The sequence below is a fragment of the Salvelinus fontinalis genome, chromosome 1 (assembly GCF_029448725.1).
Source record: "Salvelinus fontinalis isolate EN_2023a chromosome 1, ASM2944872v1, whole genome shotgun sequence".
Taxonomy (NCBI): Eukaryota; Metazoa; Chordata; class Actinopteri; order Salmoniformes; family Salmonidae; genus Salvelinus; species Salvelinus fontinalis.
The window spans coordinates 73,355,449-73,383,382 of NC_074665.1; the positions used below are offsets into that span (position 1 = coordinate 73,355,449).

General features: G+C 44.6%; 1 protein-coding gene across 10 annotated transcripts in view; it reads right to left on the bottom strand.

Annotated features, from left to right (window-relative positions):
- Nucleotides 1-27,934, bottom strand: part of LOC129861326 (ribosome-binding protein 1-like) — a 67,075-nt gene that overhangs the window by 7,622 nt on the left and 31,519 nt on the right. For 4 of the 10 annotated variants that reach the window (XM_055932669.1, XM_055932660.1, XM_055932722.1 and 1 more), the window contains exons 5-20: nucleotides 24,211-24,368; nucleotides 23,662-23,784; nucleotides 23,145-23,297; nucleotides 22,870-22,988; nucleotides 20,980-21,133; nucleotides 8,447-8,564; nucleotides 6,253-6,434; nucleotides 5,708-5,842; nucleotides 5,196-5,233; nucleotides 4,985-5,066; nucleotides 4,843-4,880; nucleotides 4,553-4,625; nucleotides 4,259-4,301; nucleotides 3,897-4,042; nucleotides 1,872-1,961; nucleotides 1,298-1,390 (exon numbers count right to left, since the gene is read on the bottom strand). In XM_055932669.1, the coding sequence (XP_055788644.1) occupies nucleotides 1,298-1,390; nucleotides 1,872-1,961; nucleotides 3,897-4,042; nucleotides 4,259-4,301; nucleotides 4,553-4,625; nucleotides 4,843-4,880; nucleotides 4,985-5,066; nucleotides 5,196-5,233; nucleotides 5,708-5,842; nucleotides 6,253-6,434; nucleotides 8,447-8,564; nucleotides 20,980-21,133; nucleotides 22,870-22,988; nucleotides 23,145-23,297; nucleotides 23,662-23,784; nucleotides 24,211-24,368 (1,745 nt within the window). Of the gene's footprint in view, nucleotides 1-1,297; nucleotides 1,391-1,871; nucleotides 1,962-3,896; nucleotides 4,043-4,258; nucleotides 4,302-4,552; nucleotides 4,626-4,842; nucleotides 4,881-4,984; nucleotides 5,067-5,195; nucleotides 5,234-5,707; nucleotides 5,843-5,883; nucleotides 5,919-6,252; nucleotides 6,435-8,446; nucleotides 8,565-20,979; nucleotides 21,134-22,869; nucleotides 22,989-23,144; nucleotides 23,298-23,661; nucleotides 23,785-24,210; nucleotides 24,369-27,934 lie in introns of all 10 variants that reach the window. The other 6 variants (XM_055932737.1, XM_055932697.1, XM_055932686.1 and 3 more) reach the window with 6 other exon arrangements.

Genomic DNA, 27,934 nt, shown 5'->3' on the forward strand with positions numbered 1-27,934 from the left:
TGGTCTCACAAGGGGTCTGAGGATCTCATCTCGGTACCTAATGGCAATCAGGCTACCTCTGGCGAGCACATGGAGGGCTGTGCGGCCCCCCAAAGAAATGCCACCCTACACCATGACTGACCCACCGCCAAACCGGTCATGCTGGAGGATGTTGCAGGCAGCAGAACGTTCTCCACGGCATCTCCAGGCTCTGTCACATGTGCGTGTGAACCTGCTTTCATCTGTGAAGAGCACAGGGCGCCAGTGGCGAATTTGCCATTCTTGGTGTTCTCTGGCAAATGTCAAACGTCCTGCACGGTGTTGGGCTGTAAGCACAACCCCCACCTGTGGACGTCGGGCCCTCATACCACCCTCATGGAGTCTGTTTCTGACCGTTTGAGCAGACACATGCACATTTGTGGCCAGCTGGCGGTCATTTTGCAGGGCTCTGGCAGTGCTCCTCCTTCTCCTCCTTGCACAAAGGCGGAGGTAGCGGTCCTGCTGCCCTCCTACGGCCTCCTCTACGTCTCCTGATGTACTGGCCTGTCTCCTGGTAGCGCCTCCATGCTCTGGACACTACACTGACAGACACAGCAAACCTTCTTGCCACAGCTCGCATTGATGTGCCATCCTGGATGAGCTGCACTACCCGAGCCACTTGTGTGGGTTGTAGACTCCGTCTCATGCTACCACTAGAGTGAAAGCACCGCCAGCATTCAAAAGTGACCAAAACATCAGCCAGGAAGCATAGGAACTGAGAAGTGGTCTGTGGTCACCACCTGCAGAACCACTCCTTTATTGGGGGTGTCTTGCTAATTGCCTATAATTTCCACCTTTTGTCTATTCCATTTGCACAACAGCATGTGAAATTTATTGTCAATCGGTGTTGCTTCCTAAGTGGACAGTTTGATTTCACAGAAGTGTGATTGACTTGGAGTTACATTGTGTTGTTTAAGTGTTCCCTTTATTTTTTTGAGCAGTGTATTTTTAAATAAGATCATCTTTGAGAAGTAACAATCACCAATAAAAACTAGACAGTCAGAGAGAATATAAAATCCCAAATATGTCCTGGCATGGGGCCCCCATTGATTGTGTCATAATGTTTGAGTCACTCAGATAACATACGAACACAGAATAAGCAATGGCAAAATGTGAAGAATTTCAGGAAATGTGCTTTAAAATAGCAACATTTTGTCTCTTTGGCCAAGAAAAGGGCCTTTAAAATGTTGGGTCGGAGACTGCAACATTGGCCCCGCCCACTAATACACTGCAGGGCCAATATTACAGTTGGAGAGGAGAGAAAACACTGCTTCTTCACCTTCTTCAATTGGTCCTCAGAGTCAGCAATCTTGGATTTCCACACCAGCTCCTCCTCTTCAACACTCTTCTGAAGGCACTTCAGCATTCCTTCCTGTGTAGAGACAGATACATAATGGTGTGAGTATTTCTTTTTTTGCAGGATGAAATCTTGTAGACCACAACTCGCACTCACACACTTGTATTTTTATGCAAGAGAAGGTTTTGCTTGAGGTCAAATTTCACATCTTTATAGATGCAGGTTTTGGGTGATAAATTCAGTAGATCTATCCCCCATTTACACCCGTCTCTCACTCACACAAACATGTAATTGTCTTATGTTGTAGGCCCATTTTTAAGTTAATCTAGAGCAGGGGTATTCAAATCTTACACTACGAGGTCCAAAGTACTGCTGGTTTTCTGTTCTACCAAAATTAATTGCACCCATCTGGTGTCCCAATTAAATCAGTCCCTAATTAGAGGGAATAATGAAAAAAGCAGTGGAACTCGTTTCAAGATGCAGATTTTAATTTGAGGGATCTAGATATGCCGATGTGTAAACCAACTGGGCGTGTTGTGTTGTTGTAGGTACTCACCGTTTCAGCCAGGACCGTTCTGTACTGGTCACACTCTGCCTGCAGTGTCCCGTGGCTGTCCTCTGCTTCCTTAAGTTTCTCCAACAGCTCCTGGAATCAAAACACCATAGTCAGTCAGAACAAATGAGAAAACATTCATGTCCATTACATTTTCTACAAATGTGATATTTTTCTGTGGCGCTTTGGCTTACAGGTAAAAGCAGACAAACGATATATAGTACCAGTCAAAGCTGACACACCTACTCTCATTCCAGGTTTTTCCCTTTATTTTTTAAACTATTTTCTACATTGTAGAATGATAGTGAAGACATCAAAACTATCAAATAACACATATGGAATAATGTGGTAACCAAAAAAAGTGTTAAACAAATCTAAATATATTTTATATGGGAGATTCTTAAAAGTAGCCACCCGTTGCCTTGATGACAGCTTTGCACACTCTTGGCATTATCTCAACCAGCTTCATGAGGTAGTCACCTGGAATGTATTTCAATTAACAGGTGTGCCTTAAAAAGTTAATTTGTGTAATTTAATGTGTTTGTGCCAATCAGTTGTATTGTGACAACGTAGGGGTGGTATACAGAAGATAGCCCTATTAGGTAAAAAACCAAGTCCATATTATGGCAAGAACAGTTCAAATAAGCAAAGAGAAATGACAGTCCAGCTTTACTTTAAGACATGAAGGTCAGTCAATTCAGAAAATGTCAAGAACTTTGAAAGTTTCTTCAAGTGCAGTCGCAAAAACCATCAAAGCACAATGATGAAACTTGCTCTCATGAGGACCGCCATGGGAAAGGAAGACCCAGAGTTACCTCTGCTGCAGAGGATAAGTTCATTAGAGTTACCAGCCTCAGAAATTGCAGCCCAAATAAATGCTTCACAGAGTTCAAGTAACAGACATCTCAACATCAACTGTTCAGAGGAGACTGCGTGAATCAGGCCTTCATGGTCAAATTGCTGCAACAAAAAAAACACTACTAAAAGGACACCAATATGAAGAAGAGACTTGCTTGGGCCAAGAAACACGAGCAATGGACATTAGACCGGTGACATTAGATCTGATGAGTCCAAATTTGTGATTTTTGGTTCCAACTGCCGTGTCGTTTTTAGATGCAGAGTAGGTGAATGGATGATCTCCACGTGTGGTTCCCACCGTGAAGAATAGGAGGTGGTGGCGTGATGGTGCTTTGCTGGTGACACCATCTGTGATGCATTTAGAATTTAAGGCACACTTAACCAGCATTGCTATCACAGCATTCTGCAGCGATACGCCATCCAATCTGGTTTGCGCTTAGTGGGACTATTATTTGTTTTTCAACGGGACAATGACCCAACACACATCCCGGCTGTGTAAGTGATATTTGACCAAGAAGGAGAGTGATGGAGTGCTGCATCAGATGACCTGGCCTCCACAATCACCCAACCTCACCCAAATTGAGATGGTTTGGGATGAGTTGGACCGCAGAGTGAAGGAAAAGCAGCCAACAAGTGCTCAGCATATGTGGGAACTCCTTCAAGACTGTTGGAAAAGCATTCCAGGTGAAGCTGGTTGAAAGAATACCAAGAGTGTGCAAAGCTGTCATCAAGGCAAAGGGTGGCTACTTTGATTTGTTTAACACTTTTTTTGGTTACTACATGATTCCATATGTGTTATTTCATAGTTTTGATGTCTTCACTATTATTCTACAATGTAGAAAATAGTAAAAATAAAGAAAACCCCTTGAATGAGTAGGTGTGTCCAAACCTTTGACTGGTACTGTATATGAAGCATTATATATAGTGTACATAATATACAGACTACATAACCAGGAATATATTCGGCAGACAATCTTTGTCAAATATTGCATATAGAACTGCCGTGAATAGAGCAGACGTGATTCCTTATTCTACATGTCAGAGAGGCACGTTTGTTCGACAAGGCCTATTTCTATCTAAACGTTTCATAAACGGGCCCCATGACTTCTGTCAGACCAGACCAATCAATTTATGATCATGGCTCAGTCAGATTTGTACATCATGTCTTACCGGCAGCTCTGTGCTAAGCTCTGACCCCTGGCTCTGCTGGACCTGAGCAAGGGTCTCCTGTACCTTCTGCGATTGGTCCCTGGCTTCCCTTAGCTCCACCTGTAGTGATGCCATCATAGCGTCCCTCTCTGCCAGACTAATAAACAACCAGATGGCCAGAAACACAGTTTACTTTAATATCCTTTTTATATAGAAGAGCCAAAAGCAAATATTCCATATAGCTTTTAATCAACATTTGTATTGTTTTACTGTAAAATGTGTTGCGATTTTTAAAGACACTTTAAATACAGTTTGATTTGATATTCCACAAGACAAAAACCAAGTTAAAATCAATGGGTTAGGTGATGAACAATGCTTTTTGTACCTGGTTTGTAGCGCCGCCAGTTCTGCGGTGTTGTCGGACTGCTGAAACATAAAGCAGGAATTCAGATAACTATATCCTACAGTAGTACAGATATCCTACAGTAGTACAGATCAAGTTGATACACAAGAAGGGCAACTATAGCCTGGTCCCAGATCTGTTTGTGAGGTCTTGCCAACTCCTATGGTTGTTGTCATGCCAAACAACCATAGGAAATTGGTAAAACGGCACAAATGGGCCTGGGACCAGACTAGGTTAACTGTAGGTGACTGTAGGAGAGGAATGGCACACTTACAGCAGTGCTGCTCTGGGCCTGCTCTGATGTTTCTTTGAGTTTCTTCACTTCCTGGCTCGTTCTCTCCTTCATTCTGGAATGAAGGAGCACATTGTTAACCAGCATTAGGCAATGGTGTGTTGTAATGAAGTTTTATTGAAACATATCTTTTTTTGTTTGTTGTTGATCCAAGTAAGCACAAGGCATATAACTATAATTACTAGAACTAACAGTCCCATTCAAGACAATGTTCTGTCCCTTCTAGTAAGTATATTCTTCTGAAACTAGGTTTCAATAAAACCATAATTCACCTGTTGAGCAGCTGTTCAGTCTCTCTAGTGACATCAGCCTGACAAAAAAGCAGTCAACTTTGAGAAAACATGTCAATATTCATAATGGAAAAGCTGTCGTGTAAATATAGAAATGTACCGCTTTTAGCTCAAAGAAACTTACGGGAGAGTTTTTAAGTTGCTCCATCTCTTCTTTAAGCTGCTTCAGTTCTTCCTGAAGTGATGCCACCAGGCTTGCTTCCTCACTGAAATGAAGAGAGATGCATATGAGGATGTTCAGGTACATAACAGCAGAATTGAACAAAGTTGGTGACAGTTTCAGCTTCAAATGTGTGATTTAAACTGAAATAGCAGTGGACTTCCTCCAGACATACCTGTTAGGTGCCCGCTCTCTCTCAGCTGTAGCGACTGCCTGCCGGGACAGAGTAAGAAGATAATGAAAGATAAAAAGACAACATTGTGGTTCTCAATACCCCCCTTTGGAGTCTCTTCCCAATGGATACAATTCTGCCTAGAAATGTCCAAATACATTCAGTAAATATAAATAACTGATTCAGCTAGGAAATCAAGAGACAACTAACTGATTCAGCTAGGAAATCAAGAGACAACTGACTGATTCAGCTAGGAAATCAAGAGACAACTGACTGATTCAGCTAGGAAATCAATCAAATACATGTATTTATAAAGCCCTGTACAGAAACCCAGCCTAAAACCGCAAGCAATGCAGGATGTAGAAGCATGGTGTCTAGGAAAAACTCCCTAGAAAGGCCAGAACCTAGGAAGAAACCAAGAGAGGAAATCAATAGAGAAAAAACAGATTCAGTTAGCCAAAGTGCATGGCCATCCAACTAGCTAGCACAATGAAAACACAAGAGAGACTACTTACAGAACTTACAGTAGCCTCCTGTTTCATTTCTTGGAGCTGCTTCAGCTCCTGTTGGAGTGATGCCAACTGACTGTCTCTGTCCTGAAGACTGGAAGATAAATGATTGGTGTTGTTGAGAAAAGACCAACTCCACATCTATAAAGAGAATTATGAGGGACAGATTATCAAAACCATACCTGCTCTTTAGCTGTTCCAACTCAGTGGAGTTACCCTGTAAAACATAAATAAACATGAATTCAGAAGTGGACCCCCAAAAAACGTTGGTTTTCACCACCACATCACCTCCGGACAAGCCATTGCTCATTAGCACCAGAGAGGTTTGAAACAGACACTCAATTTGTGATTACCTCCTGCAAATACTTTGTGAACAAATTTGCCATTGACAGTGCTCTGAATCTTCATCATGGGTGTTTACAGAAAGTCATGCATTTTGAGTCTCTCAGTTAACAACCTCTGGCACTAGTAAGCACTGGCTCACGCAGAGTGTGCAAGTGCTGGTTGGGAGCAGTCTAGGCGCTTACCCTAATCCTAATCTGATAACTCACCTCCGTGTCCTCGTCCACGTCTCTGTTGTGGCTGGCCTCCAGCAGTACGTTGATGGATTCTACCTGATCCTCCAGTTGTCCCTTCTCCAGCTCGGTCTGCTCCAGCTGGGCTGTTAGGGCCTCCACCTGGGCACTACGCTCTTTCAGATCAGCCTCTATCCTGCCCAGATGGACCTGAATGTCTGGAGGGATGGCAGACAACATTCACTTACAAACTATATATTTATAGAGCACCAGCTGTTCTGGACGACTGTGATCACGCTCTCTGTAGCCGATGTGAGCAAGACCTTTAAACAGGTCAACATTCAAAGCCGCGGGGCCAGACGGATTACCAGGACTTGTACTCAAAGCATGCGCAGACCAACTATCAAGTGTCTTCACTGACATTTTCAACCTCTCCCTGACCGAGTCTGTAATACCTACATGTTTCAAGCAGAACACTATAGTCCCTGTGCCCAAGAAAGCGAAGGTAACCTGCCTAAATGATTACTGCCCTGTAGCACTCACGTCGGTAGCCATGAAAAGGCTCACATCAACACCATCATGCCGAAAACACAAGATTCACAGTTGACACAATCGCACTCCACACTGCCCTTTCCCACCTAGACAAAAGGAACACCTATGTGAGAATGCTGTTCATTGACTACAGCTCAGCGTTCAACACCATAGTGCCCACAAAGCTCAACACTAAGCTAAGAACCATGGGACTAAACACCTCCCTCTGCAACTGGATCCTGGATTTCCTGACGGACAGACCCCAGGTGGTGAGGGTAGTAGGCAACAACACATCTGCCACGCTGATCCTCAACACTGGGGCCCCTCAGGGGTGCGTGCTTAGTCCCCTTCTGTCCTCCCTGTTCACCCACGACTGAGTGGCCAAGCATGACTCCAACACCATCAGTAAGTTTGCTGACAACAGTGGTAGGTCTGATCACCGACAACGATGAGAAAGCCTATAGGGAGGAGGTCAGAGACTTGGCAGTATGGTTGCCAGGACAACAACAACCTCTCCCTCAATGTGAGCAAGACAAAAGGAGCTGACTGTGGGCGACAGGAAAAGGCGGGCCGAACAGGCCCCCATTAACATCAACGAGGCTGTAGTAGAGCGGGTCGAGAGTTAAGTTCCTTGGTGTCCACATCACCTACGAACGATCATGGTCCAAACACACCAAGGCAGTCGTGAAGAGGGCACGACAACACCTTTCCCCTCAGGAGACTGAAAAGATTTGGCATGGGCCCCAGATCCTCAAACTTCTACAGCTGCACCATCGAGAGCATCCTGACCGGTTGCGTCACTGCCTGGTATGGCAACTGCTCGGCATCTGACTGTAAGGCACTACAGAGGGTAGTGTGTACGGCCCAGTACATCACTGGGGCCAAGCTTCCTGACATCCAGGACCTATAAGCACTAGGCAGTGTCAGAGGAAGCCCCAAAAAATTGTCAAAGACTCCAGTCGCCCAAGTCATAGACTGTTCTCTCTGCTACCGCACGGCAAGCAGTACCAGAGCATCAAGTCTAGGATCAAAAGGCTCCTTAACAGCTTCTACCCCCAAGCCATAAGACTGCTGAACAACTAATCAAATGGCCACCCGGACTATTTACATTGACTGACGCCCCCCTTTGTTGTTTTTACACTGCTGCTACACGCTGTTTATTATCTATGCATAGTCGATTTACAAATACCTATACTAACCTGTGCCCCCGCACATTGACTATGTACCGGTACCCCCTGTATATAGCCTCGTTATTGTTATGTAATTTTCTTGTGCTACTATAAGATTGTATATATATATATTTTTTTTTTAATAATAATCACTTTAGATTATTTAGTAAATATTTTAACTCTATTTCTTGAACTGCATTGTTGGTTAAGGGCTTGTAAGTAAGAATTTCACGGTAAGGTCTACTACACCTGTTGTATTTGGCGCATGTGACAAATAAAATTTGATTAACGCTGTTCAATCAATAGATCTTATTCACTGCAATTTTGAAGAATAAAATACAATTGGTTAAGGTTGGCAGTCAAATAACGTGACTATAGCTAATCCGATTTCTTTTGGTCGTTTTATTAAATCTGACGGTTCAATTTAATGATCAAATTTGAGGAACGTTTCAATTGAGCATTTTCGCTTCATACTCCGTTAGTCCACTGGAATTCGAACAAACATGGCCGAAACATGAATAATGTCTTACCGGAGAGGGTGGTAGAGTCCTGCTGGGCTTTCTCCAGGGTGCTCTGTGAACTCCTCAACTCCTCACTAATCTCCTCCAGCCTCCTCTGCAGCACCTGCTCACTCTCTACACGGCTGGCCTGAGGTAGAGTTAGACATATTTAAAAATTCTGTCATACTACAGTAAGCATTGTGACCACATGCTCAGGGTAAGATATGACCACAACTAGAATGAGATTGTATTTCTATGATTATAACAGTATGACATTATTCCCAGGGTCTGGCCTGAGGATGAAGGGTGGGGGCGCATTGTATGTTACTAACCACCAGAGAGCAGCAGAGGCTAAATACAAAACATATCTACATTATTATCCAGCTACAGAGAGTTAGTAATAGGTATACAACTGCTGTGTGTGTGTGTGTGTGTGAGAGAGAGAGAGCAAAAGAGAAAGACTAGAATCTGGGAGGGCTAAGGATAGTGACATGTGTATATTCACTAATAGGCATGTAACATTCTGTTGATAAACCTCAGGACTGGTCCAGGAGGACATGATAATTAAATGATTAAATAACATGAACTCTTGACTGCCATTAGGATTTACCGAATGGACTAAACACAGCTGGTGTCTAGTAATGTTTTAAACTTTGCTTGGGCACATAGCACACATTCCATCTGGTGCCTGCCAGCCAGCCAGCCAGCCAATCTGCCAATTAGTCAGCCCTTGAGCCAGCCAACCAGTCAGCAACCAACCTGCCAACCAGCTAGTCATTCAGCCCCATTATTGTGTGGCTGCATTCCAGTTCAACACACAGCTCTATGATGTCAAGGCCATCAGAGACGCGCATTAGACGGGTGGGGTACCAGCCGGTGGCCAAGGCTTTAGAGGGGTGGGGGACCAGCCGGAGGGTAAGGGTTTAGAGGGGTGGGGGACCAGCCGGAGGGTAAGGCTTTAGAGGGGTGGGGGACCAGCCGGAGGGTAGGGCTTTAGAGGGGTGGGGGACCAGCCGGAGGGTAGGGCTTTAGAGGGGTGGGGGACCAGCCGGAGGGTAAGGCTTTAGAGGGGTGGGGGACCAGCCGGGGGGTAAGGCTTTAGAGGGGTGGGGGACCAGCCGGAGGGTAAGGCTTTAGAGGGGTGGGGGACCAGCCGGTGGGTAAGGCGAAGGCTCACAGCAAACTGACAGTTCTAGAACTAGGGTGCAGCCTTGCAGTTCAACATACCCTTGGATATATTGATATATTCATGCCGTCCCTGGGAGGGGTGCGTCACTTGAGTGGGTTGAGTTACTGACGTGATCTTCCTGTCTGGGTTGGCGCCCCCCCTTGGTTTGTGCTGTGGTGGAGATCTTTGTTGGCTATACTCGGCCTTGTCTCAGGATTATAAGTTGGTGGTTGAAGATATCCCTCCAGTGGTGCGGGGGCTGTGCTTTGGCAAAGTGGGTGGGGTTATATCCTTCCTATTTGGCCCTGTCCGGGAGTATCTTCGGATGGGGCCACAGTGTCTCCTGACCGCTCCTGTCTCAGCCTCCAGTATTTATGCTGCAGTAGTCTATGTGTCGGGGGGCTAGGGTCAGTTGGTTATACCTGGAGTACTTCTCCTGTCTTATCCAGTGTCCTGTGTGAATTTAAGTATGCTTTCTCTAATTCTCTCGTTCTCTCTTTCTTTCTCTCTCTCTCTGAGAACCTGAGCCCTAGGACCATACGTCAGGACTACCGGGCATGACGACTCCCTGCTGTCCCCAGTCCACCTGGCCTTGCTGCTATTCCAGTTTTAACTGTTCTGCCTGCGGTTACGGAACCCCTACCTGTCCCAGACCTGCTGTTTTCAACTCTTAATGATCGGCTATGAAAAGCCAACAGATTTATTCCTGATTATTATTTGACCATGCTTGTCATTTATGAACATTTTGAAAATCTTGGCTCTCTAATTTTCTCCTCTCTTTCTTTCTCTCGGAGGACCTGAGCCCTGGGACCATACGTCGGGACTGCCGGGCGTGGTGGCTCCTTGCTGTCCCCAGTCCGCCTGGCCTTGCTGCTGTTCCGGTTTCAGCTGTTCTGCCTGCGGTTATGGAACCGCCACCTGTCCCAGACCTATTGTTTTTCAACTCTTAATGATCGGCTATGAAAAGCCAACTGAAAATGATCCATGATTATTATTTGACCATGCTTGTCGCTTATGAACATTTTTGACATCTTGGCATAGTTCTGTTATAATCTCCACCCGGCACAGCCAGAAGAGGACTGGCCACCCCTCATAGCCTGGTTCCTCTCTAGGTTTCTTCCTAGGTTTTGGCCTTTCTAGGGAGTTTTTCCTAGCCACCGTGCTTCTTCACCTGCATTCTAGCTGTTTGGGGTTTTAGGCTGGGTCTCTGTACAGCACTTCGAGATATTAGCTGATGTACGAAGGGCTATATAAAATAAAATAAAATAAACTTTAAAAAAATATATATATATATTGGAATTCCTAATTTTACTTGATCACACAACAGACTAGCTAAATCTGGTGCGATACTACTTACAGTATGTAACATTTTCCTACATCACACAACAGACTAGCTAAATCTAGTGCAATACTATGTCATGACTGTCCTGTGAGGATCCGGATGGGTCGGATCAGCTTTGCAGTAGATGACTTCAGCCAGACTGGTGGTTGGTTGACAGTTCACACCCTGTTGTAAATTAGGGATTAGAACGTTCAGCTTTCTCCCTCTCCAAATTCACACAGGAACGTTTCTCGCTGAAACTAACACGTTCTAAAGCGAATACTGGATCAATATTTCTAATATAGAACGTGAGGAATGGTCAGAGGTGATCTAAAGAAGAATGTAATGACATCACAAAATGACAAATGTTATAAAGGAAATACTGTAACTTGAAAAGTATATACACACTACATGTACGAAGTCTCCATCCTTTACGTTGTGTATGTTTTTGTTAACCTTTTCATACGCGAGTTCCAAATATCTCTAACGGTCGCCCCCAGCGCGAGTTGTTTTATGCACGTGATGTCAGAATGCACTCACTGTTCCAAAATGTGATTATTACGCAACAGGACAGTTAACACGCGCTGCCTGCTAATTATCTATAGGCTGTGTTTCAACATGTCAAAATAATTTTCTAACAAGTTTTATTTTCTAACAGTTTGAATTGAGGTGTGTTCCGTCTCTTCATTCATTTACATAGAAGTAGCCCTTTTCAGCGGTGTGGACAATTTATGTTTGAGGCTTTACTGAGCCTGACAAAGTTCTCTCTTCAAGGAGAGCCCAAGCATTTTACCAATGTTTGCGCAGATCAAGTATGCAGATATTTGCGCAGTCTTGCACGAATTGGAACATTTTCTGGCTGGCAAATATAAACTATGGACACGCGTGCGTTCCCATCAAAGTTCCTTATTTTCTGTATATCGTGTTGTTCTTTCTACTGTATGTATGTATGTACAGTTGAAGTCGGAAGTTTACATACACCTTAGCCAAATAAATTTAAACTCAGTTTTTTACAATTCCTGACATTTAATCCTAGTAAAAATTCCCTGTCTTAGGTCAGTTAGGGTCACCACTTTATTTTAAGAATGTGAAATGTCAGTATAATAGTAGAGATTTCTAATGGGTCAGAAGTTTATACACTCAATTAGTATTTGGTAGCATTGCCTTTAAATTGTTTCACTTGGGTTAAACGTTTTGGGTAGCCTTCCACAAGTTTCCCACAATCAATTGGGTGAATTTTGGCCCATTCCTTCTGACAGAGCTGGTGTAACTGAGTCAGGTTTGTAGGCCTCCTTGCTCACACACGTTTTTTCAGTTCTGCCAACAAATTTTCTATGGGATTGAAGTCAGGGCTTTGTGATGGCCACTCCAATACCTTGACTTTGTTGTCCTTAAGCCGTTTTGCCACAACTTTGGAAGTATGCTTGGGGTCATTGTCCATTTGGAAGACCCATTTGCAACCAAGCTTTAACTTCCTGACTGATGTCTTGAGATGTTGCTTCAATATATCCACATAATTTTCCAGCCACATGATGCCATCTATTTTGTGAAGTGCACCAGTCTCTCCTGCAGCAAAGCACCCCCACAACATGATGCTGCCACCCCCATGCTTCACGGTTGGGATGGTGTTCTTCAGCATGCAAGCTTTCCCTTTTTCTCCAAAAATAACAATTGTCATTATTCTTTAAACATATATATTTATATATATATATATATATTTTTATCTTTATTTAACTAGGCAAGTCAGTTAAGAACAAATTCTTGTTTTCAATGATGGCCTAGGAATAGTGGGTTAACTGCCTTGTTCAGGGGCAGAATGAAAGCTTTTTACCTTGTCAGCTCGGGTATTCGATCTTTCAAACTTTCGGTTACAAGTCCATCGCTCTAACCAGTAGGCTACCTGCCGCCCCATTATGGCCAAACAGTTATATTTTTGTTTCATGAGACCAGAGGACATTTCTCCAAAAAGTACGATCTTTGTCCCCATGTGCAGTTGCAAACCGTAGTCTGACTTTTTTATGACTGTTTTGGAGCAGTGGCTTCTTCCTTGCTGAGCGGCCTTTCAGGTTATGTCGATATAGGACTCGTTTTACTGTGGATACAGATACTTTTGTACCGGTTTCCTCCAGCATCTTCACAAGTTCATTTGCTGTTCTGGGATTGATTTGCACTTTTCGCACAAAAGTATGTTCATCTCTAGGAGACAGAACACGTCTCCTTCCTGAGCGGTATGACGGCTGCGTGGTCCCATGGTGTTTAAACTTGCATGCTATTGTTTGTACAGATGAACGTGGTACCTTCAGGCATTTGGAAATTGCTCCCAAGGATGAACCAGACTTGTGAAGGTCTACAATTATTTTTCTTGGCTGATTTCTTTTGATTTTCCCATGATGTCAAGCAAAGAGGCATTGAGTTTGAAGGTAGGCCTTGAAATACATCCACAGGTACACCTCCAATTGACTAAAATTATGTTAATTCATCATTTTCTGGAATTTTCCAAGCTGTTTAAAGTCACAGTCAACTTAGTGAATGTAAATTTCTGACCCACTGGAATTGTGATACAGTGAATTATAAGTGAAATAATCTGTCTGTAAACAATTGTTGGAAAAATCACTTGTGTCATGCACAATGTAGATGTCCTAACAGACTTGCCAAAACTATAGTTTGTTAACAAGAAATTTGTGGAGTGGTTGAAAAACGAGTTTTAATGACTCCAACCTAAGTGTATGTAAACTTCCGACTTCAATCAAATCAAATTTTATTTGTCACATACGCATGGTTAGCAGATGTTAATGCGAGGTTAGCGAAATGCTTGTGCTTCTATTTCCGACCATGCAGTAATATCTAACAAGTAATCTAACAATTTCACAACAACTACCTTACAACTACCTTATACACACACACACACACACACACACACAAGTGTAAAGGAATAAATAAGAATATGTACATAAAAATATATATGGATGAGAGATGGACGAACGGCATTGGCAAGATGCAGTAGATGGTATAGAGTACAGTATATACATTTGAGATTAATAGTGTAGGGTATGTAAACATGATATAAAGTGGTATAGTTTAAAGTGACTAGTGATACATTTTTTACCAAATTTTTTGATTATTAAAGTGGCTGGAGTTGAGTCAGTATGTTGGCAGCAGCCACTCAATGTTAGTGATGGCTGTTTAACAGTCTGATGGCCTTGAGATAGAAGCTGTTTTTTAGTCTCTCGGTCCCAGCTTTGATGCACCTGTACTGACCTCACCTTCTGGATGGTAGCGGGGTGAACAGGCAGTGTCTCAGATGGTGTTGTCCTTGATGATCTTTTTGGCCTTCCTGTGACATCGGGTGGTGTAGGTGTCCTGGAGATCAGGTAGTTTGCCCCCGGTGATGCGCTGTGCAGACCTCACTACCCTCTGGAGAGCCTTACGGTTGTGGGCGGAGCAGTTGCCGTACCAGGCGGTGATACAGCCCGACAGGATACTCTCGATTGTGCATCTGTAAAAGTTTGTGATTGTTTTGGTGACAAGCCAAATTTTTTCAGCCTCCTGAAGTTGAAGAGGTACTATTGCGCCTTCTTCACCAAACTGTCTGTGTGGGTGGACCATTTCAGTTTGTCCGTGATGTGTACACTGAGGAACTTAAAACTTTACACCTTCTCCACTACTGTTCAGTCGATGTGGATAGGGGGGGGGGGGGGGGGGGGGGGGGGGTGCACCCTCTGCTGTTTCCTGAAGTCCACGATCATCTCCTTTATTTTGTTGACATTGAGCGAGAAGTTATTTTCCTGACATTTCCTGGTATATACGGCTGTGATTATAATCGAAGAGAATTCTCTCGGTAGATAATGCGGTTGACATTTGATTGTAAGGAATTCTAGGTCAGGTGAGCAAAAGGACTTGAGTTCCTGTATGTTGTTAAGATCACACCACGTCTCGTTAATCATAGGGCATATTCCCCCGCCCTTCTTCTTACCAGAGAGATGTTTGTTTCAGTCGGCTCGATGCGTGAAGAAACCAGGGGGCTGTACCGACTCCGATAGCGTGTCTTGAGTGAGCCACGTTTCCGTGAAACAAAGAACGTTACAATCTCTGATGTCTCTCTGGAAGGCAACGCTTGCTCGGATTTCGTCTACCTTGTTGTCAAGAGACTGGACGTTGGCGAGTAGTAAACTCGGATGCGGTGTGCCCGTCTATGGAGCCTGACCAGAAGACCGCTTCTTCTGCCCCTCCTGTGGCACCGTTGTTTTGGGTCTCCGGCTGGGATTCGATCCATTGTCCTGGGTGTGGGCCAAACACAGGATCCGCTTCAGGAAAGTCGTATTCCTGGTTGTAAGTTGACGTTGCTCTTATATCCAATAGTTCCTCCCGGCTGTATGTAATAAAACCTAAGATTTCCTGGGGTAACAATGTAAGAAATAATGCATAAAAAAACAAAATACTGCATAGTTTCCTTTCAACGCAAAGCAATGCGGCCATCTCTGTCGGCGCCGGGTGTTGTATTCGGCGCTGTATGTATGTAATGTATTTACAGTTTTATTCACGGTTTCAAGTACTGGTGACAAATAATGCATTCCGATTATTGCATACATTTTAAAAATGGACACCTACGACGTGTGTAAAATACTTTTTTGAACGTTGTACTGATTATAATGAGCTAATGCTAAGCTATTTGCCAGCTATATGTATGTGTGGTGCCATGTTTGTTGACATTATACAATGCATTCTGGGTGTCTGTCAGACCAAAGACATTATAATGGAGGTGAAGGAATGGTTCACTCATCTTTCGGAAGTGAATGATCGCAGACGACACACCCCCTTCAACATGCATACTATAAAACAGACGGAAAAAAACAAACATGGCGGCGCACAAAAACTACCCATCGTCGGATTACTTTCGATTTATAGAAAGTGTTTTGATCAATGGTGACCTTACCCATGATGTGATTAATTATAGTCATTGCTATTAGCTAATTTATATTGTAGTTTCTGTCAGCCGAGAGTTATAAAAATATGACTGCTTGTGTTAAGTCAATCGCTCCTCAGTTAGCACTAGGATAGGTGTAGCCTACATGTTCCTGTTTGGAGGATTGTGTTATGCTGTAGCTACTTCTGTGAATGTCTAAACATAAACTTCTGCACCTTTGACCCCGTTCCAGGGAAGCCAAACACAGACGTTCTTAGCAGACATAGAAGACGTCTTGGATGGCTACCCGATCACTACGGGTACCGACAGGCTTTACCTGTTGAAGCGAACGTCGAAGACACACGTGACAAGGTTCATCCGTCTACAACAGCAACACGTGCAAAACGACTACGTAAAACTTGCCACGGCTTTGAATATAGAATTCAGTGGTTCTGTGAATCGCAAACACGACAGCTTGCTGGCTAACACTGTCAAACAAGCTTGGAATGAACACCCACAAGCATACTATCATCGGCTTCATTCAGCTTACTGCCTACTCACTGAAACAGTAATGGAAGAGATATTACCATTCAAACAAATATGTTTGTCGAACATGTAGTTAACGAAGTGGGGATACTTGGGCCCTAGAGCCCACGTTGGTTTGACAATCTCAGAACTTTTGAGGCATCAAAAGTGAGTCGCGCTAATAGACCTGACATCTCAGGTTTGAATATTGAGCAGGAGCACTCACTCCAGTTAGAGGGTGCGTAATCAGGGATAGGAGCATTGAGAGATGACGCACAACAACGGTATCTACCACAAAACCAATAACCACCGCGCTCAAAATAACTATAAAGTACGTTGCCAGCGAAACAACTACCGCAACAATCAACCTGATCTTTACGTTTCTGCACCCAACCCACACAAAGTGCCAGGGCACAAGGGTAACAAAGGGTTCAATGATGATCAAATCAGAGACCGATGCTCTCTAGAAGCTCTGTTAAGAAATGTACAAAAGCGCTCAAAATGAGAAAGATAAGTCACCATGACTAGTCGTGGATTTGTCGGAGAACAGGTCCGCCAAAATTATCTCCATTAGCGAGGATGTAAAACGATCAAATTACTCCCGTTCTTACTCGAAACCCAATCCAGGGCCCGCTTGATCAAGAAACAAGTCCACGGGCATTGACTATAGCCTCAGATACAAATGTTGCAACGCACAAGGTAAACAACATCGCAATAGCCAGTTCCACTCAAACGCTGACAAGTCAATCTTTTTTCACTATGACATCACGCCGTTGCGAACAATCACTCCACTTTGTGGGGATACCTCACAACCTGTGATGTGCTAATTGAGTCGGGCTCAACAATATCGCTCATCTCTCCAACATTGTTCAATGATCTCACAAGGGCTTTGAACCCAGCTGAACGATGGAGAAACTAAACTTTGAGGTTTCACTCAGACTACCTCGCCTCTCACAATGCGACTCCTGCTGAAACTACACTTCCATGACGTATCTCTTGTTCATCCTGTGTATGTTACCAGCCTCGAAACTAAACACCTGCTACTCGGAGCAGACTTTATGGATCGTTTGGTCCCACTGATGGATTGACAAAACAACCAATTGTGGTCACAGTTAACAGTGCCATCTCTAATGACCACACTGTCTTCTCCTAACGCAGGCTGCAATAGTCATCCACAAGGAGTATCGGTTGAAAAGACCCCTGGGGGAAAAAGACGTTTCGATACCTTGGTGGAGAATCTGACTCAAGCAGATATTACGATATCTCGTCACATTCAATCAGCAAACCTGATTGGCTATTCTTTTCATGATTTCGAGCCAGCAGTCTCCGTGAGTGAGCAACTTTCCTCCTCCTTGGAGTCATACGATACTGTATCTAAGATTAACTTCTCTTGTCCTTCAGATACTTCGGCAAGCACCGCTGCCGTCTCAGGAAACAAATCAACGTTCAGAGTGGACTCTGCTTCCGATGATACATGTTCTGCTTTGAGAGGGACTGAAACGCCTTACAATGAAACTAACGGTGTCAGTCCCGCCACTAACCCGGTGACTCCAACTGGTGAAACACTGTGCGATATCGCCGAAAGATATCCTCCTCTCAGCTTGCAGGTACTGGAACGGTTGCCACACGCAGACACTGTGGTTAATGGCAGGCCACGACAACCACTGAGCTTTTTGAAGCACAAACACCAGGAGATTTGGTTGAAAGGTTACAACCAATCTACTAACAATGTGACTGCTGACAACTCGTACAAAGGGGCCGTTCAAAGGTTCGAGACTACGTGCAACACTGTACGAGGCCACCCGATCACCCAACAAATCAAGTTGTAAACTTCCCCACGAGAACAGAAGAGTGGACAAGCCCCTCGACGGGGATAAACTTATAGAATACATCTGACATCAGAGGTGTTACACTCATTGTAAAATAAGTCCAGTGGACTTTCTACCTCCAAAAACAAATGGCAACAATAATAATTTCTTGCCATGTGTAGTCTCAACTACAATGCTACTAGTAAAATGCTCTAGTCATGTGTTCCGGTAGGATAACATTTTGGGATAAATTGGTAGGGTCGCTGGACCCCCTGGGTACCAATGCCAGCAACAATCAGTAAGAAGGTTAGAGACCTAACAATTCAAATTGCCATTGATAACAGCGGTAGTAGTCACTCAGATTGCAACACGTGTAAGGGAATCTCCAAAACACTCTTCTGATGGTTAACACAGATGCCACTAATAAATAACTTTCCTCCTGAATGGAGGGTTCTATTAGAAGTCATGAACCATGTTCACACCACATACAACTGGTTCAGTACTTCCGTCGTGAGGTTCTCTCCTCCATGGATAATATAGCTTTGAAATAGACTCATTCATATCTTTCGCGACTACAATGGTGTAAGACACTTAGTAAAACCACTACAGGTCCTCTTGGCATATGGCTTGAGGTCAGCACCAATTCTTACTGACACACGGTCATTGACATGGAAATGATCTGATGACGTCAGACTCATTCTGCCCAGGATGCAGCCTACCAGGATACTTAGTTTTCTTGCCCTTGACATGTGCGCTTGTGCAAGCATAAACGCATATGCGCCACAAAACATTTTAAATGAGGATTTATACTAGGATCACTTAAGGGTCCGAGCAAAATACCAGTCTTGCTAAAGTTGAAAATAGACCCTGAAGCCCTTTGACTCTAAAGCTACATTAATCACCAGTTTCTCCCCCAGAGGTCCATTGGTCATCCCTGTAGACAGTCCAAATCTAGTGCCTTACAGATGTAGACTTATCATGTAGTTATCAACTTAGGATCACCCTAAATATGACAGGCAAAATGCCATGAGTCATTTAGCCAAGACCATGGAGGTACAGTGGTTGCACAGAGTGTTTTAGATGTAATTTGTGATTTAGTACGGAACCATACGTCACTGCTCCAGTCCAGCGTCCAGGGACCCAAAAGCTCTAACTGACAATGAATGGGCGACAAACCAAATAGAAACGGATCATTTTGTTTCTACTCGTCAGTATTATTTACTAAAACTATTGTTACAAAGGTTTTTATTCTAAGAGAAACAAAATGGTCAATTATATTCTTAAAATATGTGTTGACTGAATATAAGCAAGTGATGTCTGCTAAATAATCAAGTTGATGGCGCAGTCATATAACCTTGGCACCTACATAAAGCTGAGTGACTCACTCATTCATGGCTTTGGATCAAAATAAATAAGTACCAACATTCTTTCTGATAGTCTTCAATAAAGAAATGTTTTTGTTTTCCTGACCTGAACACCATGTAAACTCAGCAAAAGAAACGTCTTTCAAAGATAATTCATAAAAATCCAAATAACTTCACAGATCTTCATTGTAAAGGGTTTAAACATTGTTTCCCCTGATTGTTCAATGAACCATAAACAATTAATGAATATGCACCTGTGGAACGGTCGTTAAGACACTAACAGCTTACAGACGGTATGCAATTAAGGTCACAGTTATGAAAACGTAGGACACTAAAGAGACCTTTCTACTGACTCTGAAAAACATCAAACGAAAGATGCCCAGGGTCCCTGCTCATTTGTGCGAACATGCCTTAGGCATGCTGCAAGGAGGCATGAGGACTGCAGATGTGGCCAGGGCAATAAATTGCAATGTCCGTACTGTGAGATGCCTAAGACGGAGCTACAGGGAGACAGGACGGACAGCTGATCGTCCTCGCAGTGGCAGAACACATGTAACACCTGCACAGGATCGGTACATCCGAACATCACACCTGCGGGACAGGTACAGGATGGCAACAACAACTGCCCGAGTTACACCAGGAACGCACAATCCCTCCATCAGTGCTCAAACTGTCCGCAATAGGCTGAGAGAGGCTGGACTGAGGGCTTGTAGGCCTGTTGTAAGACAGATCCTCACCAGACAACAACGTCGCCTATGGGCACAAATCCACCGTCGCTGAGCCAGACAGGACTGGCAAAAAGTGCTCTTCACTGACGAGTCGTGGTTTTGTCTCACCAGGGGTGATGGTTGGATTCGCGTTTATCGTCGAAGGAATGAGCGTTACACTGAGGCCTGTACTCTGAAGCGGGATACATTTGGAGGTGGAGGGTCTGTCATGGTCTGGGGCGGTGTGTCACAGCATCATCGGACTGAGCTTGCTGGAAGTTACGACTGTTCCGAATGATGATATGATACAAGGTTATGATTAATACGTTGACTGTTTTATGGATGTGATAGGTAAAGACCTTTAGAGTTTAATTTGGGACATGGTAACTCTTTAAAACAACCGCTCTCGTGGTGCCCCAAATTCCTAATTAGTTTATCGTTACATGATTAACTTAAAAATCGGGTAACAATTAAACAGTTAGTTGATTAGATAAATAAGTCAGCAGATTAATGAAAGTAAAGTCATGACAACTACTTACAGAATGTTACATTTTCCTAGGTCACAGAACAGACTAGCAAAATCTGGTGCGATACCACTTATAGCAGCAGGGCCAGTGCCTCCAGCCCTCTCCAGATGTTGTCATTAGTCTGAACGTGTGCGTTTCCATGTCCGTGTGCGTTTCCATGTCCGTGTGCACGTGTATCCGTGTGCATCCGTGTGTGCGCGTGTGCATGTGCGTCCGTGTGCATGTGTTTTCCAGTCCTACCTGCAGTAGAGTAAGTTGTTTCTCTACAGAAGACACCTTAGTCTCCAGCCCTCTCTTGACCTTCTCATCAGCTTGAAGGCTCTCACTCCTCTCCCCCAGCTCCTTGGTCAGTCTGGCACAGTCCTGTCTCAGCTTGGCAAGCTCTGCATTCTGTCTGAGGAGAGAAAAGAGAGGGAGGCCAGGTCAGTCAGGAAAATACACATGGCTAAAAGTATGTGGACACCTGCTCGTCAAACAGCTCATTCCAAAAGCACAGGTATTAATATGGAGTTGGTCCCCCCTTTGCTGCTATAAACAGCCTCCACTCTTCTGGGAAGGCTTTCCACTAGATGTTGGAACATTGCTGCGGGGACTTTCTCACATTCAGCCACAAGAGCACTAGTGAGGTCGGCCACTGATGTTTGGCAATTAGGCATGGCTCGCAGTCGGTGTTCCAATTCATCCCAAAGGTGTTCGATGGGATTGAGGTCAGGGCTCTGTGCAGGCCAGTCAAGTTCTTCCACACCGATCTCGATAAACCTTTTCTGTATGGACTTTACTTTGTGCAAAGGGGCATTGTCATGCTGAAACAAAGTTAGAAGCACAGAATTGTCTAGAATGTCATTGTATTCTGTAGCATTAAGGTCACCCTTTACTGGAACTAAGGCGCCTATCCAGAACTATGAAAAACAGCTCCAGACCATTATTCCTCTTCCACCAAATGTAACAGTTGGCACTATGCACTTGGGTAGGTAGCGTTCTCCTGGCATCCACGAAATGCAGATTCATCCGTTGGACTGAGAGAAGTTGAAGCGTGATTCATCACTCCAGAGAACGCGTTTCCCCTGCTCCAGTCCAATGGTGGTGTGCTTTACACCACTCCAGAGAAGGCGTTTACCCTGCTCCAGTCCAATGGTGGTGTGCTTCACACCACTCCAGAGAACGCGTTTCCCCTGCTCCAGTCCAATGGTGGTGTGCTTTACACCACTCCAGAGAAGGTGTTTACCCTGCTCCAGTCCAATGGTGGTGTGCTTCACACCACTCCAGAGAACGCGTTTCCCCTGCTCCAGTCCAATGGTGGTGTGCTTTACACCACTCCAGAGAACGCGTTTCCCCTGCTCCAGTCCAATGGTGGCGTGCTTTACACCACTCCAGCTCACGCTTGGCATTGCGCATGGTGATCTTAGGCTTGTGTGCGTGCGGCTGCTCGGCCATGGAAACCCACTTCATGAAGCTCTTGTGCTGACTTTGCTTCCAGAGGCAGTTTGGAACTTGAGTGAGTGTTGCAACTAAGGACAGACGATTTTTACTTGTTACGCTCACAGAACGGCAGTCCCGTTCTGTGAGCTTGTGTGGCCTACCACTTCGCAGCTGAGCCGTTGTCGCTCGTAGACATTTCCACTTCACAATAACAGCACTTACAGTTGACTGGGGCAGCTTTAGCAGGACAGAAATTTGACGAACTGACTTGTTGGAAAGGTGCCATCCTATGACGGTGCCACGTTGAAAGTCACCGAGCTCTTCAGTAAGTCCATTCTACTGCCAATGTTTATCTATGGGGATTGCATGGGCCTCATGCTCGATTGTATACACCTGTCAGCAATGGGTGTGGCTGAAAAACCAGAATCCACTCATTTGAAGGGGTGTCCACATACCTTTGGCCATGTAGTGTACCTCAGAGCAGGCTTCACAGTAGACAGTCTCTTAGTCAGACACACTAATCCTAGACCTAGTAATCCTAATTTACTGTGTTCCATACGAATTTACATCTGCAATCTCAAAACAAAACATTCTTCGTAGTGGCAAATACTAAAATGTTTTGGGACAGGGGCCGGGAACCCACCTACTTGCTTTCTGCCTGACTGGTGGCCTGATTCAGGGTTAGGGTTTAGGTTAGGAACAGACACCTACTTGCTCTCTGCCTGGCTGGTGGCCTGGTTCAAGGCATCTCTGAGGATGGAGTTCTCTTGCTGCAGACAAGCCAGCTGGGCAGTGGGACCTGACTCCAACTGCTCCTGAAGACTGATGACCTGAGAGTAGGGAGGGACTTTTGACTTAGTTTTGGAATGCTTTGGAAATCTTTACATAACTAAATTTAAATCCAATAAAGTATACTGAATTCAAATGAGAAAAAGACAGTAGCTGACAGAAAGAGACAGACCTGCATTCTATTCTATTTCCAGTACCTTGGCGGTGAGTTTCTGTGTCTGTGCTACGTGGTCCTGGTAGGAGGCCTGCATCCGAGCCTGCAGAGCGATCATCTCTTGCTCCCTGGACGAGAGCTGGGAACTCAGCCTGGTTTCCACACTGGCCACCTTCGACTTCTCAGCAGACAGCTCCTACAGGAGGAGAAATACAGACTGTCAGACAGCTCCTAGAAGGACTGGGGTCAATTCAGGAAGTAATTCAATGATTTAAAAAAATTGAAAATATTTCATGTGAAATTCCAAATCCCTTCCTGAATTGACTGACTTCAATTCGAATTGACCCTAACCATGGCTCCTACACACAGACAACAGTGGTAAACAATTGGTCAACTCATCCATGGGAGGGGATTCTAGTTATGTGGTAAAATAAGTAATATTTTCAGAGATATTCTCAATGTGTGAGAATGTGTTTTTTACCCTGGTGAGTTCTCAGAGTCTGTTCTTGGCTGCGGTGACACACTCCTGCGCATTGTGTGTGTGCGTGCGTGGGTGTTACCTTGGTGAGTTCCCTCAGTCTGTTCTTGGCTGCGTTGGCGTCCTCTTGCTGAGTTGCCAGCTGTTTCTGATTCTCCTCTAACTGTTTCTTCATCACAGCCACCGGGTCGCCCTTCTGAGTAGCCTGAGTAGCACGCGCACACACACACAGGAAGTTAGTCACAATCAATATCAACAACTGTAGTGTATTTGTGAGTGTCTGACCAATCACCCGGCCTCCTCATGCATAACGTGTGTCAGTGTCACCACCCCTCCCACCACACACACACACTCCCAGTCCAACCCCCTCATCTCCCATCCAGTCCTTACCAGATTGTATTAGATGCCCTGCCGGATTCCCTACCCTCCAACTCAAGCCTTACATTTGTCAACCCCCCTTCAACTCCACAATGGTATCTCCCATCCCGGGTCATACCACAATGTCATGCATGATGTCCTCCCCCAACCCCCTCAGAGTGATTTCATATCACCCCTCTCCACCCCCAGACTGACATGTCTGTCACCCCCCCCCCCCCCCAACAGTATCTCCCATCCCCGCCACAGGTCGTACCATGTGCCAGGTGTCTTGTCTGATGCCAGCCTTGTCAGACAGGATCTCTATGAGGCGCTGGGCCTCTCCCTGACTGATCACCATACTGCTAACAGTAGAGACCAGGGCCCTGTAGGGCAGGTACAGGGGGGAATCCAGACCAGAGTCCACTGCTATGGCTAAACAGAGAGCACGACAGGGAGAGAGATGTTATTACATATTATTACAAGCACCCAGAGAGTCAGCCGCTACAAGTAAGGAGAGGAAATCATAGCTATTAATAAAACATCCTTCCCTACTGAGAAAAGCACTTAGTAACTGCCCTTTTGATGTGCACAGGAATACAATTTTGACAGAACTTGGGAAGTTAAGGGGTAAAAGGCCATGTGGAATATTCCTACTGTCTGATACAGATTGCCTGCCATCGTAAGATTGTGGGTTCTCACACTGCCACCAGGCTAGGGCCTGGTCAGTAACAGGGGAGGGAACTGGGCACTGTGGGCAGCCTAGTAGGGCATTCTATTCTATTAGGTTTGACTGATATTTGACAGAAGTCAGTTGTCTTCGTGGGGTGTTTGTGGGGTAAAAGGCAATAAATGAAGGCTAAATACAGTTGAAGTTGGAAGTTTAAATGTATTTGGCTAAGGTGTATGTAAACTCAGTTTCACAACTCCTGACATTTAATCCGAGTAAAAAATCCCTGTCTTAGGTCAGTTAGGATCACCACTTTATTTTAAGAATGTGAAATGTCAGAATAATAGTAGAGAAAATGATTTATTTCAGCTTTTATTTCTTTCATAAAAGCTGCATTGCTTTTAAATTGTTTAACTTGGGTCAAATGCTTTGGGTAGCCTTCCACAAGCTTCCCACAATAAGTTGGGTGAATTTTGGCCCATTCCTCCTGACAGAGCTGGTGTACCTGAGTCAGGTTTGTAGGCCTCCTTGCTCGCAAACACTTTTTCAGTTCTGCCAACAAATTTTCTATAGGGTTGAGGTCAGGGCTTTGTGATGGCCACTCCAATACCTTGACTTTGTTGTCCTTAAGCCATTTTGCCACAACTTTGGAAGTATGCTTGGGCTCATTGTCCATTTGGAAGACCCATTTGCAACCAAGCTTTAACTTCCTGACTAATGTCTTGAGATGTTGCTTCAATATATCCACATAATTTTCCTCCCTCACGATGCCATCTATTTTGTGAAGTGCACCAGTCCCTCCTGCAGCAAAGCACCCCCACAACATGATGCTGCCACCCCCGTGCTTCACAGTTGGGATGGTGTTCTTCGGCTTGCAAGCCTCACCCCTTTTTCCTCCAAACATAACGATGGTCATTATGGCCAAACAGTTCTACTTTTGTTTCATCAGACCAAAGGACATTTCTCCAAAAAGTATGATCTTCGTCCCCATGTGCAGTTGCAAACCGTAGTCTGGCTTTATGGCGGTTTTGGAGCAGTGGCTTCTTCCTTGCTGAGCGGCCTTTCAGGTTATGTAGATATAGGACTCGTTTTACTGGGGATATAGATACTTTTGTACCGGTTTCCTCCAGCATCTTCACAAGGTCCTTTTCTGTTGTTCTGGGATTGATTTGCACTTTTCGCACCAAAGTACGTTCATCTCTAGAAGACAGAACGCGCCTCCTTCCTGAGCGGTATGACGGCTGCGTGGTCCCATGGTGTTTATACTTGCGTACTATTGTTTGAACGTGATACTTTCAGGTTTTTGGAAATTGCTCCCAAGGATGAACCAGAATTGTGGAGGTCTATAATTTTTGGCCGATTTCTTTTGATTTAGCCATGATGTCAAGGAAAGAGGCACTGAGTTTGAAGGTAGGTCTGGAAATACATCCACAGGTACACCTCCAATTGACTCAAATGATGTCAATTAGCCTATCAGAAGCTTCTAAAGCCATGACATTTTCTGGAATTTACCAAGCCGTTTAAAGGCACAGTCAATAGTGTATGTAAAGTTCTGACCCACTTGAGTTGTGATACAGTGAATTATAAGTGAAAGAATCTGTCTGTAAACAATTGTTGGAAAAAGTATGTGTCATGCACAAAGTAGTTGTTCCAAAACTATAGTTTGTTAACAAGAAATTTGTGGAGTTATTGAAAAACGAGTTAATGGACTCCAACCTAAGTGTATTTAAAACTTCCAACTTCAACTGTATGTCTAATATGCTTAATATGTTTGTCATCACAAGACTGAGTAAATTCCCATGGCTCAGGGCAGAGTGGGTGGGAACTGGGCAGCTGAAACCCTGGCTGAGAGGGCAGAGTGGGTGGGAACTGGGCAGCTGAAACCCTGGCTGAGAGGGCAGAGTGGGTGGGAACTGGGCAGCTGAAACCCTGGCTGAGAGGGCAGAGTGGGTGGGAACTGGGCAGCTGAAACCCTGGCTGAGAGGGCAGAGTGGGTGGGAACTGGGCAGCTGAAACCCTGGCTGAGAGGGCAGAGTGGTACCAGGCAGACCCAGCCCCTGTGGCACCAGAGAAACTCCCTATTGTCTGAGTTACTGAGAGGCTTTGTCAGCTAGCACAACAGGGCCAGAGCTGTGCACACATACACACACTGAGCAGGAGGGCGCTACTGCAGCCAAGAACAGACAGAATTGAACAGGGTACCACACACACGTTGTCATTGTTGTAGTAAGAGTGTTACATTAGTGCTTGTGTTTTGGCTAAAGTAGTTCCTGCCTAGACTACCATTTCCACTCATTAAAAACAGAAAGATATGTTTTTAACAGCCTAGCTGGCAGTTACCTCACTTCCTGTGTTGGTCTGTCTGTCAGTCACAAAAACACAACCCATATAAGGAAGAATGACATCTACAGACAGACAACAGACTTCCCTGTTTTTCCAGAAATCCTGGTTGGAGGATTCCGGATTTCCTGCTTATTCCCTCCTGATTCCAGGATTCCTCCAACAGGGATTTCGGGAAAAGCATGGAATTTATTGAAAGTTCCTGGAATTTTACAACCCTAGGAGAAACTACTGTACTTGTGGTCCTGTAATTGTAGTCCTGTTGTTCTTGTGCAGCTGTAGTAGCTGGCACACAGAATGAGGGAAGCTTTTCTTTGAAGACCTACTCTGTTTGGTGGCACGCACACACACACATAGCCCAACACACACAGAGGCCTTGGGCCCTGACCATGTCCTGCATAATGTGTGCAGTAGTAGTCTTTCGACCAGACCACACCCAGTTAGACTGGCTAAGATCAGAGTCCACCACGGCAGCCTTCGTCAGATGCCGCCGAAACGCGTCCGTTTGCTCTGACATGTGCTGCTAAAAAGAAAAACATGAAAACTTAAAGAATATTTCAGTGAGTGCAGGCTTTTCTTTCTTCCAGTGTATACCTTTAGAACCCGGCACCCAAACACTGTTACGACAAACTTCAGCTGAGCACACCAATTCCTCTTTCTAATCAGTCCACCACAGAGAAAATAGCTGAGCTTTGTTCTGCAGTGTAGGAGCACAAGTCTCTCTGCAGATATTATATAGTCCGGTCTATTATACAATTAAGCAATAAGGCCCGAGGAGGTGTGGTATATTGGCCATATACCACAAACCCTTGACGTGCCTTATTGCTACTATAAACTGGTTACCAACGTAATTAGAACAGTAAACAAGTAGTTTTGCATCATACCCATTATATATTGTCTGATATATAACTGTGTGGTTCGAGCCCTGAATGCTGATTGGCTGAAAGCCGTGGTATATCAGATACCACGGGTATGACAAAACATTTGTTTT